Genomic DNA, 12,648 nt, shown 5'->3' on the forward strand with positions numbered 1-12,648 from the left:
TATCTGCAGACAGAAAGGCTTTACCACCAAAGACAGCAGCTGTAATGATGAGGAAAAACTAGGCCTGAGGCTGGGGCTGGGGAGCACTGGGCAATGAGCCCAGATCTGCCATAGCTATTCGTGTGTCTTTGGTCATGCTTCTTACCCCTATGTCTTCCACAATGAGTATGGTGATACTGTCCATCCTTCAAGACTCAAGTTAGGCACTGTCTCCTGCACAAAGCCTCCCTCACCTCCTCCCAAGGCAAAGCTCCCCACCTCTGTATTCCTATGGTACTTTGGCATACTTCTATTACAGTTACATTTAACTAAAGCCATAGGTCTACCCCAATGAGTATGCCTTCTCCTACAATACCTTTATATTCTCAACTTAAATTCTCAACAAGAGTCTAAACTTTGGGCAACACATGTTTCCATTTTTCTGAAGTTTGTTAAATTAGAATAGATTTGGGGACTCTCAGATAAAGGTATATACATGATCATCAGAATGTGGCAACCCAGATTCACATCTCAGTTTTGTCCGTCTCTAGAGTTCTGTCACCCCTGTGAGCCTTGCTTGTTGTACTCTCAGTAAACAGGAGGATAATTATAATTCTGCCTACCTACCCTACCACAGATGTCATGAATGCATGGGATGCAAGGGAATGGACAGGGCCAGTAGTCAGAAAAGTCAGGCCAGAAAGGAAGGCCTTAAGAAGCTATCATCTAAGCCCTTAAGAATAAGGCCAGTGGGGGCACCTGGGGGGCTCAGTCGATTAGGCACCTGACTCTTGGTTTCAGCTCAGGTCATGATCTCAGGGTCCTGGGATCAACTCCCACACCTGCTCTGCACTCAGTGGGGAGTCTGCTTGAGGATTTCTCTCCCTCTCCTTCTGTTCCTCCCCTGCATGTGTGCGCACTCTCTCTCAAGTAAATAAATAAGTCTTAAAAAAAAAAAGAAGAAGAAAGGCGATGATGCTTCAGAGAAGGGCAAACTAGGATGAAGGTGTGTGAGGTTACGCTGTGTTGGCTGCTGGCAGATGCTCCCTGCCCTCCCTCTGCAGGGTATCCCAGGGCTTCCAGGCCCCTCTTCTAACCACTATCTACCCATTCGTGGTCTTGTTTAGTTCACTGACCTTGAATTGTTTAGGAGACTCTCTCCTCTAAATGCGCATTGCTGGCTCTGAGATTCTGACTTCATTCTTCCTTCCTGTCCTGACTCTTTGCTGACCACTTGTTCTGTCCATGCCCTGCCATTGTGGCACCATGCCCCTGGTGGCTCGAAGCTCTGGCCACACACTTTCTAGTCACACTTTTCCAGCCAGGCCTCTTGATTTGAGTCTTTCAATCAGAGATATAAAACTAATAAATGCATTTTTCCATTTCAATGTTGCTCACTTAAATTTAAAATTAAAATCTTCAGAGAAGGATTATTTTGATGCAAACTAAATATTGAAGGAAATGATTTTTAATATCAATAATAGATTATGATCTTACACAAGTTGTCAAGAAAAAAAGATAACACAATAGAAAAATAGACAAGGATGTAACTAAGCAATTTTCAGAAAAACAAATTCACACAGCCAATAATATTAATGGACATGCAAACTAAAATAATGTTATCAACTTAACACTCATCAAACTGGAAATCTTTTTTAAAAAGGCAAATGCACCAATGACTGGTATGGATAGAGGGAAAGGGAACTCTTACTCTTATGCATTGTTTGTACAACAGTGAATTGTTACAAGGTTTTTTGGAAAGCAATCTAGCAAAATATGTTGAGATATATTAAATGCATATACCCACTAACCCAATTATCCATCCCTGAGGACTTAGCCCAAAGAAATAATGTGTATCAAATATGTAAAGCTATTAAAAAAAACTATTTGAGATACTCTGTAACCCAAAACAGATGAACAAAAAAATAGTGGCAATCAAGTGAGTGTCCACCCATGGGAGAACGATTGAAATTGTGTACATCCATACCAGGGACTATTATGTACTTCTAAAAAATATGAATTGATCTATTCTGGTTGACTTGGAGGTAATGCCACAAAGCTGAATGAGGAAGGAGTGGATAATAAACCCCTGGGTGCATCAGGGGTGGGGATGGCAGATACACAGGTTTGGAGAAATGCATGAAAGGATACCTAATAGGCTGTAGACAAAAGTCAGAGGTTTTGAAAAGACAAGGGAGAAGTGGAATGCAAGTGAAAAGAAAAGAAGAAAAGAGAAAAGAAAAGAAGAAAAAGGAAAAGAAAAGAAAGTAAAGAAAAGAGAGGAAAGACAGGGAAAAAAGGAAAGGAACTATATAAAAAAAGGAACTATATAAACTCCCAGTATATACATTATGATCCCATTTATTCTCTGTAGGTATAAAAATTAGAGGAAAAAAACTTCATCTCTATCTGAAAACCTGTAGCGATAGCCCTGGTGTACTAAGTAAAAAGTAAAAACAAAAATGGCCAATCAATATATATATATATTATGTTTCTATTTTGGTAAAAACGACTGAATCCGTGTTTATGTGCACTAACCTTGTGGAAGTGTGTATGAGCTAGGGAAAGAGTCCCACAAGGCTGTCATGAGTTATCTCAGGAGACTGAGACTGAGACTGGAGAGCGAAGTCAAGAGAAAAGAAATAATTAACTCCTTCATATGTCTATATTATTTCTCTGTTTCAACAACAAGACATCAAATAAAGAAAGCAGTCTTTCTCTATAACATTACTCTATCCTTAACAGTCTTGAAATGTTACTCTGTGGGGAAAAAAAAAACAACTCTGAAGCAAAAGAGATTTCAAATATTTACCACTTTATTTCCGTCTTCTTGGATGACGTGGATATGAAATTTTTCAATATCTTTTAAAAGAGAAATGATAGACAGTTTAGCCTTTATGAAAATCATTTAAAAATCACTTTTTACACCTCACAATGGTGAACCTTTATTTATAAAAGCAATGCAGAGTAATCAACTGGCTGGAAAAATAGTAATATCACAGATAGCAATTCATAATATAAGTGCAAAACAAAACCCACTTTTCTCCAGCCTCCCTCCACAGTCTACCACTAATCCAGCATTTACTCTGCTCATCAATATCAACAATACGTGCAGCATTCAAGCCTTCTGCTCCCCTCAATATTGGCCTTCCCTGCATCATCAGCCTTATTTGGAGCACACAGGGGTTCATTTGGCAGGGTTTATCTCAAAACACTTCTTGTATAAAAATATTGGGTAGAAACCCTGGTATTTTTACAAGGGTCAATTTCACAATAAGAAAACCCAAAACAATTTAAGCTGATTTGTAAGGTGGACCCCTTTCTCTCAGTAAGTGATCTAGATGTGGCCATACTTAACCTTTTGCCAGTTCTAGTTACAAAAATGTGAGCTAGATCATTGGTCATGAGCATAGGAACTGAACACAAACCTAATAACCCCCCCAAGGCCTGTCCTTGCCATTATTAATCAGCAGTTTCATTTTGTAATATGAAAGATGGCTTACTAGATATGATCCGCCAGTGGATTTTGTCCTTTTTCTGCCACCCTTCCCACTCAAAAGTGTAAACTTCATTACAGAATGTCCCACTCTTATTTGCCTCTACCTGAATTTGACCATGTATGTGTCCTCGAATTGTGCCATCAAATTCTTCTGGCTTCTAATACCTTCCCTTTTCTCTATCCAAGGTGCCAGACATCTTAAAGAAGGATGAACTAAAGAAGGTAAAAATGACCTCCACAACTGTACTACACTCTACCATGTGACAAAAGTGGAAATCTATGTATATAGGAGCCAGCCCATCATTCCCAGGATGGGGAAACAGAGCAGAGCCTAAGGGAAGACGTGGGGGCAGACGGAAAAGCCCTTCCACAGGAGTGCTAGGCCTTAGGTGGACATCAAAGGTCAGTTGGAGCTTTAGCACTGGTGAGTGGACATCTAGAAGATTCAGTCAAGTCCCATACTTCACCAAGAAATGTGCCCTTCATGAAGTTCACATAGACCACCTAAAAGATATACTTACATTTCTCTTCTGAAATCAGTAACAGATGGTTCTCTGGAGGAGGGTGACTTTCCACTTGGGGGTAGAGAAACTGTAAAGAGGAAATTCACAAAATCATAAGCAACAACCTTGCTTACACAAATATTCCAAAAGTGTCTGATCACTGTACTGTATCACTATATACCATAGAAGGTAGGTACTCAGAACCACAGAATAGGTTAGATAAATCACGTACATACACACATTGCAGATGGAAACAAGGAGGAAAAAGAACACTTTTAGGAGCCGATTTTTCTGGGGGGAAATTCATGACAGGTCCAACATAATTAATTTAAACAGTAAGGCTAAAGCATAAGCTATTTCTAGAGATGGTGCTTCCTATTTTGGAATACATGATTCTGAAGCCACTCAGAAACAATATAAACAACACCTGTACAGAAAGTTCTATTTCACATGCACAAAAAAAGTGATCAATACATCTGTTATGCAACTAAACCTAGTATTTAATTTGTGAACCAAGCAAATGTATGCTCTACAACTTCCAAATTCCCGCATCCAAGAGACAAAGCACAACGTAAAGCGGGACTTTCCAAGAAGAACAATGACTCACAATGTGGCATGTGGTGGAGGATTTGCAAGCCTCAAATAATAGAATGACTGCGCTGGGAAGAAAAGGCTTGATCCACCCCACTCCTTATCTGTGCTCTCCCTTATGTGCCAGCCCACAGGACAAAGCAGCCAGCCAGAAACACAGGCCTGGCGCTATGAGCTGTGACAATGAGGGAAAAGAGGTCATGAGATGACTCCAGTGACTTAATTCTTTCATCATCAAAAGGGTACCTATAAATCAGCAGTTTTGTTTTGTAACATGAAAAGACAGCTTACTAGATAAGAGCCACCAGTGAATTTTGGTTTTTCCCTCCAAACTTCAAAGCATTACGAAAGAACATAATCCTTTTATGTCCCTACTTTAGAGTTGGCAGCCTCTCTAAAGACTACGAAAAATTTTGACAAAATAGGTTACCTGGTGTCTAACTTTTCATAAAAGTGAAATGAAACAGGACTGCTAATGAAAAATGAAAACAGGACTGATAAATTTTTTAAATTGTTTGTTGTAAGTTTTCCTTTTTGGAATCGAAAATCAAAACACTACCAAAAACTTCAAAATTATAAAATAGATAGCAGTGCAGAATTCAGCTATGAAAGTAATATAGAACTTGGGATGTCCTGATTTGTGAAACTGCACATCAAACAGGAAACTGTGTCCTGGGGTTGAGGAGAAGCAAAGGGGAGTGGCACCATACTGATAATGGAAGAGCAAACAGTGCCTCAAAATAAGGAGACGCTCCTACGGAAGACGATTTGGCCTCCCTTGGGACTCCAGAGGTGGCCAAGGCATGCTTGCTTAGAACTGGGACCTGGAGGAAGGTGCTGAAGAGTCCTAAACCTTTGCCGGGTCTTGTGTGGCACTCAGTGGGAACGTGATTTCAAAAGTTCCATTTAGGTGGTGATGGTTTTCCTTTCTATGACGAGGCAGCCCTAGAGCAAAGCCTGGAAGTAAGACTATAAACAGACAGGCTTCAGACACACTCTATAAAAGCGTGTGAGATTTGGTTTTGTTTTTGCGGTGTCAGTAGAAATCTATATAGATTACAACATATTAGGGCAACACTGATCTTCACAAATATGGAGCTAGACTTTGGTTATTAATATTCATAGTTGGAAGATATACACTATAGGTGGATATCTGGAACAATTTGGAAGATGCAGGTCATGCTGGTAGGCAAGTTTCAAAAGTACCAGATTGGGATCCAAACCCCAGCCAGTACTGTCTCGCCAAAGTTCCTCTATGAAGGAGGTCAAGGCCGCACACACAGCCTTGTAGAAATGTACTACTGGAGATCACCATGAATGTTTTGGTAAGAAAAGGGAGACAGACTGCAGGCAAGACTAAACTCAGTGGACAGTGAATGGCATTTCTGTGAAGGGGAGCAGGAGGGGGAGAGGGAGGTGGGAGTTTGCCCTTGGTGGAGGTTTGCAGGATTTTTCTCTCCCCCGGGGCAGAGGTATGAGGAGCAAGGGGCAGAGCTAGGAACAGAGATGGGTCCACAAGACAAGTACAGGTTTTACTTCATTTGGGTGGGGGACTTTCCCTTTGGCCTAGGAAAGCAGTCATGCATCATGTACTATTAATTTTTTCAAGTGGAGACAAAATTTGCATAAGAGAAAAATCACCTTTTTAACTATTTTAAAATAGTCAATTCAGCAGTTGTTAATATATTCACAATGTTGTGTAACCACATACTCATAAAAACTCATTCCTTCCTTATGTTCTAATTAATTCCCTTTAGCTGTCCCAATCTTTCCATAATGTCTCCATTGCCTACACAGCCCTGGGTGGAGACGCTAAGGAAGCCAGAATAGGCCAGAAAAGGGAAGTATGATGTGTCCCACAGTCACCCCTGTACTGATGACAGTGTAAACACAGCAGCTTCCTGGGGGAGGGGGAGGGCAGCCTAGGAGCTCCACTCCAGGCCCTGCCTATAAGCAGGGGGCAGATGGGAGAGAGGCCCCTCTCCTGACACTCTGCAAGCGGAGATCCTCTCCGTAGGCTCAAGGCTGGGAGTAGGTGGGGGGAACAAGAAGCAGATAGTTCAGATTCCACAAGGAAGTTATGCTACAGCGCTGCAGGAACATGTAACAGTCAGGTGTCCCCTGTGGCAGGCATATTCTACGGATCACCACAAACAGCATGCACTGAATTCTGAACCACTGCTCCCGGGGGAAATACGAGGCCGGGCTCCTGCATGGTCATGACATTTGTAGCAACCAATGAATACATAGCTTTGCTTTTGTGTGTTCCTATTTAAAGACATCTTATTTAATAAATATTGTTGAGCCGTTAGCATTGAGCTCATGGTCAACCGCGCCAGAAACTCATGCCTGAAGGAAGCTTATCTCACCCACATATTTTCTCTACAACCACATTGCTGCCTTCTTGTGCTGAGGCACACCAGACAGCACTTGGGAACTATGCACGGGGAACATTTTAAATAGTGCAATCACCAATGAGGAGCCCCAAACATGTGAGAATTAAGGCACTAAACAACCTCTGTTTACAGTGTGAGCAGTGAACCCTGAAGGCAGTGTCAGTCACCCTTGTTGAACCTCAGCTGAGTGATGAATTTTTCACCACTGTGCACACGGCTGCAGATGACTTTAAAAGCACCGTGAGAATCAACTTTGGTTTACAAATAGATTTCAGTGCGTAGTACAATTCACAAACTCTGAGTGTGCAGGTAATGAAGACGGACTATGGTCCACCTGCACTATACATACAGCGCTTCTGTATCCTTCCCTGGAGTTGATAAATTCAGGGATTAAGCCATTTATTCATATTTACTCTGTCAACTAAAGCAATACATTAAATAAACCATTTTTTAGACTTACCTGATATGTGTCGAGAGTCAGTATTTTATCAAGTAAGAATATTACATTATGATCAGAAAACCCGTTTATAATGGAGACAGAGTAGCTAGGTTGAGTTTTAATTTCCATGTTTCCAGCCAAACCCGTTTCCCAGAGTGCTTTGAGGATTAAATGTGATAATGGGTGTGAAAACACTTTATAAGCACCTTTGCCTCTAGGTTTCACACCTTTTGATTAGTGAGATGAGTGATAACCACATCGTGCTCCTGCTCCTGCTCGCTTACCTGCACCCAAATAGAGCTATCCACCGCTTTTAGAACCTTCACATTGTTAACAGGGTGGATTTCAACCAACAAAGTTAAGCACTTTGATCCTACAAAGGAAAGGAGGCTTTTAGTAAAGGAGGCCAGAATGTCATTCGTTATCTTCTCCACCTATGTCTGTACTTTGAAAACATAAATATGTTACCTATTGTATTAGTTATTCCAAGAGGAAAAGTAATTTTCTTAAAATTTTCTTTGGCAGTTCTTAAAACCCTTGACAAAAGAAGAAAACCTCACAAAGTTGAAATCAATAGGCGCAGAGTGAGAAGCGAGTTCCTGACCATTCCTCAGCCACTTAGCACAGCCTCACAGGCCCTCTGGGCTCCTAAGTCTAAGCAAACACGACTCCATTCACTACCACTCCAGTTCTGCAGCACATGAATGAATATCACTTGTGGATGAAAATATAAAGATATTTCTGGCGGATGAACATGCTCCAGTACACGGACCCTATTAAGAGGACAGGGCTTCCCTCTGGAATGGTGGCAGAGCTGCGTGGATAAAGACCCACTTATTTCCTCAGTGTCACATTGCAGCAAATGACATAAAAGATAGCAATTAGGAGGAAGTCCTTGGACACAGGCTACAATGGGATTACCACAGAGATCCACATTTAGACCAAGAGTTCCCCTCCCCCAAGATTAAACCTCAGAAAAGGAGTTGCCTTAAAGCTGAGTTCTTGCAGAGTCTAATATTCTCAGGTGCTTTCTCTATGACTTTATTTTGAGTAATAATGTACAATTTTCAGGACAGCACAGCATTGAATCAATGCCAATTTTTACTATTTAAGAAATTAAACTGACAGAAAATAAAGGCAAAAAATGTAAAACAATTCCTACCATATGGCCTTACAATTACAAGCACTGGATATCTCTGTAAACATGCCTTTTAAATATTACTGAAAAAGACAGCGAGTTACTACGTGGGATCCCAAAGATATAAGGATGGAACAAATGAAGATCAAATATTGTTTGGTCAATGATACTTGTAGCTTATGATAAAAATCCCAGTGATTGTATATCAGTTCAAAAGGGCTATACTTGTTTAACTGGGATAGAGGTAAAGGTGAGGAGCTTTGTGAATCTGCTAGATAACTAAAAAAAAAAAAAAAAAAAAAAGGGGCTCTAGAAAATAAGAAAGACGTTGGTGTTGAAGTGTTTGGGTGGCTCAGTCAGTTGAGCATCTGACTCTTGGTTTTGCTTTGGCTCAGGTTATAGTCTCAGGGTCCTGAGGTTGACCCCTGCATTGTGCTCCAGGCTCAGGGGGGAGTCTGCTTGAGATTCTTTCCCCTTTCCTCTCCCTCCCCCTCTGCTCCTTCCCCCACTTATGTGTGCTGTCTTTCTCACAAATAAATAAAATCTTGCTACCCCATAACCCAGCAATTGCACTACAGGGTATTTACCCAAAGATTCAGATGTAGTGAAAGGACAGGACACCTGCACCCCAATGTTCATAGCAGCAATGTCCACAATAGCCAAACTGTGGAAGGAGCCTCGGTGTCCTTTGACAGATGAGTGGATAAAGAAGATGTGGTGCACAGTGGAATATTAGCCTCAGAAAGGATGAATACCTTCCCATTTATATCAATGTGGATGGAACTGGAGGGTATTATGTTGAGTGAAATAAGTCAACTGCAGAAAGACAACTATCATATGGTTTCACTCATATGTGGAATATAAGAAATAGTGAAAGGGGCCTTAAGGGAAAGGAGAGAAACTGAATGGGGAAAAATTAGAGAGGAAGACAAACCATGAGAGACTCCTAACTCTGGGAAACAAATAAAGGATTACAGAAGGGGAGGTTGGTGGGATGATGAGTAACTGGGTAACAGGCACTAAGCAGGGCACTTGATGGGATGAGCACTGGATGTTATACTATATGTTGACAAATTGAATTTAAATTTAAAAAAATCTTTTAAAAAAAGACATTAGTGTCAGGTGGCCTGGGTGGCTCAGTGGTTTAGCGCTGCCTTCAGCCCAGGGCATGATCCTGGAGACCCGGGATGGAGTCCCATGTTGGGCTCCCTGTATGGAGCCTGCTTCTCCTTCTGCTTGTGTCTCTGCCTCTCTCTCTCTCTCTCCTGTGTATTCTCATGAATAAATAAATAAAATCTTTAAGAAGGAAGGAAGGAAGGAAGGAAGGAAGGAAGGAAGGAAGGAAGACAGACAGACATTAGTGTCAAAGAGACTTAAGAAAAATAGAAATGCTTTGTGAAATGTAAGAATGAGAAAAAAAGCAATTTTCCTTATTACGTTATTTTACATTAAGTGTGTATAATTAAATTAATATACTAAGTAGTACAAGCTGACATTGCCTATTTTATGTCTTGCTCTAAAAGTTTACATTTTCCAATTTGGGGGAAAAACTTTTTAGGGGCTAGGTGGGGAATCTTCTCCTTAGAAAAGTAAAGAATCAAAAAAAAAAAAAAAAAAAAAAAAAAAAAAGAAAAGTAAAGAATCACTTTACTCATATGTGGACTTTTTGGCAGTAAATTTGATAACCAGCTATCAGCTAAATCCACTTGACTTTAAAATGGGACACAAGGACACAAACCATCTTCCTACACTAATTCTTCCCTTTATAGAGGCATCCTGGACAATTAACTAATATAATAAGCATAATGATAAGAGTAACCGTGCAAACAGGCATTTCTCTCAGTAACATATCATGTGATTTCATGGTGTAACATGACATACTCTGGATTAGAATTCTAGAGATGTCAGTTTTGGTTTACACTCTGCTACTAACCTAATACACATTTTTCAGAAAGGACAATGCATTCCTAGGCTTCTATGCCTTGTTACTAAAGAAAAAAACAAAAACTAAAGAATCAGATCATTTATCTAGTCAGTTTCAGTCATGAAATCTCATGATTCTATGGAGTGCTTAAAGTCGTCTTCAGAAGTTAGAGAATCCAGATGTCAGGGGTGCCTGGGAGGGCATCGCTGTAGGGTAAGGCAGGTCCAGGCAGGATGTGGATGTCACAGAAAGTAGAGACAGCAGGAACAGAAGTGACAACTTGGATGGATCTTGAAGGCATTGCACTAAGTGAAATCAGAGAAAGACAAATACTGTATCATCTTTCCTACGTGTGGACTCCCAGAAAGAAAAAAAAAACCCATGCTCATAAATACAGAAAACAAATTGGCAATCATAAGAGATGAGGGTTGGAGAATGGGAGAAACAAGGGAACAGTTTTATATTTTTAGTTTAAATAAATTGAACAAATATTAAAAACAAAAGCACAGGGATTAGCATGGCATTGGCAGGGTGGGCAGGTAGACACTGGGCAAAGGAATCTGGTCTGAGCCAGGTGAAGACACATGTTGTGAATGATGACAAAGTTAGAAGAGTCCAGCAGTGCCTGGTTCTGAAGCAGCTCTGGTTACTGGAGCTCTTGAAGCAAACCACAGCGCCACAGAGCAGCTGCAGGACTTCACTATAATGGTACAGGGAGTCTCAGAAGAGTCTCAGTGGCAGAGGGGCCCAACACAGGTGGCCACCCCAACAGCTGCCCAGCGGGGATCTACTGTGACCTGCAGCAAATCCAACTCCAGAGGGGAGGGAGAAGAGGCAGCTAGATCCGGTCCTCTCCTCTTCCTTTTCCTCTTCCCCTCCCTCCTCTCCTCTTCCTCTTCCCCCTCCTCCCCTTTCATCTCCTCCTTCTCCCTCTCTTAAGTAAGCTCTATACACAGCATAGGACTTGAACTCACAACCCTGAGATCAGGAGTTACATGCTCTACTGACTGAGCTGCCCAGACATCCCCCCTTTTACTGTTTTCTAAACAAAATATTAATCTGCCATGGCCAAAGCCAAGAAGAGAAGCACTATTGATAAAAACTGTGTTGGCAAGTGTGTGGACCAAAAAGCCTATCTTGTTCATATGAAAGATGTTACAGTTTACTTGCAACGGAAAAATCTCTTCATAAGCAATAGAGTATGAAATAATACCTCCAGGCAAACTACATTTTATAATCGAATGGCTTATCAGGTCATTCATGGGCAGATAAAATAAGGCTTTCCAAGACATTTGTTCGAAGAATAAAACACCATAATGGATTCTACAGTGCTTTCTGGTCACATCACTTCTGAAATCTTAACTGAACACAGGCCTTGTAGGGTCTCCACGGATCTAGGTGTACTTCAGGCCTGTCTTCCTCTGGCCTCAGTTCATACCACTCTGCTCTGCCCCCTTTTCATTCGGCCTCCTCACTATCCTTGATCAGCGAGTCCACCTAGTACACTCTGGCCTCAGGACCTTTGTGCTGGCTGTTGTTACTGTCAGAAATGTGCTTTCCCCCCAGTCGCGGGCTTGCTCCCTCCCTTCTTTCAGATATCTTTTTTTTTTTTTTTTTTTTTTTTAAAGATTTATTTATTTATGATAGACAGAGAAAGAGAGAGAGAGAGAGAGAGAGAGAGAGAGGCAGAGACACAGGAGGAGGGAGAAGCAGGCTCCATGCCGGGAGCCTGACATGGGACTCCATCCCAGGACTCCAGGATCGTGCCCTGGGCCAAAGGCAGACGCTAAACCGCTGAGCCATCCAGGGATCCCTAGATCTCTGTTTAAATGCTCCCCACATAGTGCTTCCTAGGATCATTCCTCAAATAAACTAATTGCATTCAAATGCCTGCCTCAGGCTCTACTTAGAGGGAAAATGCAAACTAAGATGAGAAGTAATCTCAGGGGACTGGATCACTTTAGCCCTGAGGGCTATGGCATGAGGAAGCAGGAGAGCGTTGAAACAGGAAGAATCCACCAGTAAGGGGACCTTATCAAATTTATGACCACCTTGGGACTAGAGCTGCATGGAGCACACCTCAGAATGGTCCATTTCAGGGATGGAAAGGGGAGTATTTACCCCTCAGCTCCCTGGCCCCTCCATGGTCATGGCTTGTCCTATTGGGAATCCTTTCTGA

The 12,648-nt window shown here is 41.5% G+C and overlaps 1 protein-coding gene across 15 annotated transcripts in view; it reads right to left on the reverse strand.

Annotated features, from left to right (window-relative positions):
• Positions 1-12,648, reverse strand: part of LOC112661310 (gamma-secretase activating protein) — an 83,393-nt gene that overhangs the window by 53,445 nt on the left and 17,300 nt on the right. For 13 of the 15 annotated variants that reach the window (XR_007403595.1, XR_007403594.1, XR_007403593.1 and 10 more), the window contains exons 6-8: positions 7,692-7,780; positions 4,000-4,069; positions 2,792-2,841 (exon numbers count right to left, since the gene is read on the reverse strand). Coding sequence is in view for 8 of the 15 variants with exons in the window: in XM_025449297.3 (XP_025305082.1) it covers positions 2,792-2,841; positions 4,000-4,069; positions 7,692-7,780 (209 nt within the window). In the remaining 7 variants the exon portion in view is untranslated. Of the gene's footprint in view, positions 1-2,517; positions 2,585-2,791; positions 2,842-3,999; positions 4,070-7,691; positions 7,781-12,648 lie in introns of those variants that run through there. The other 2 variants (XM_049096646.1, XM_025449304.3) reach the window with 2 other exon arrangements.

This window comes from Canis lupus, chromosome 18 (assembly GCF_003254725.2).
Source record: "Canis lupus dingo isolate Sandy chromosome 18, ASM325472v2, whole genome shotgun sequence".
NCBI classification, from domain to species: Eukaryota; Metazoa; Chordata; class Mammalia; order Carnivora; family Canidae; genus Canis; species Canis lupus.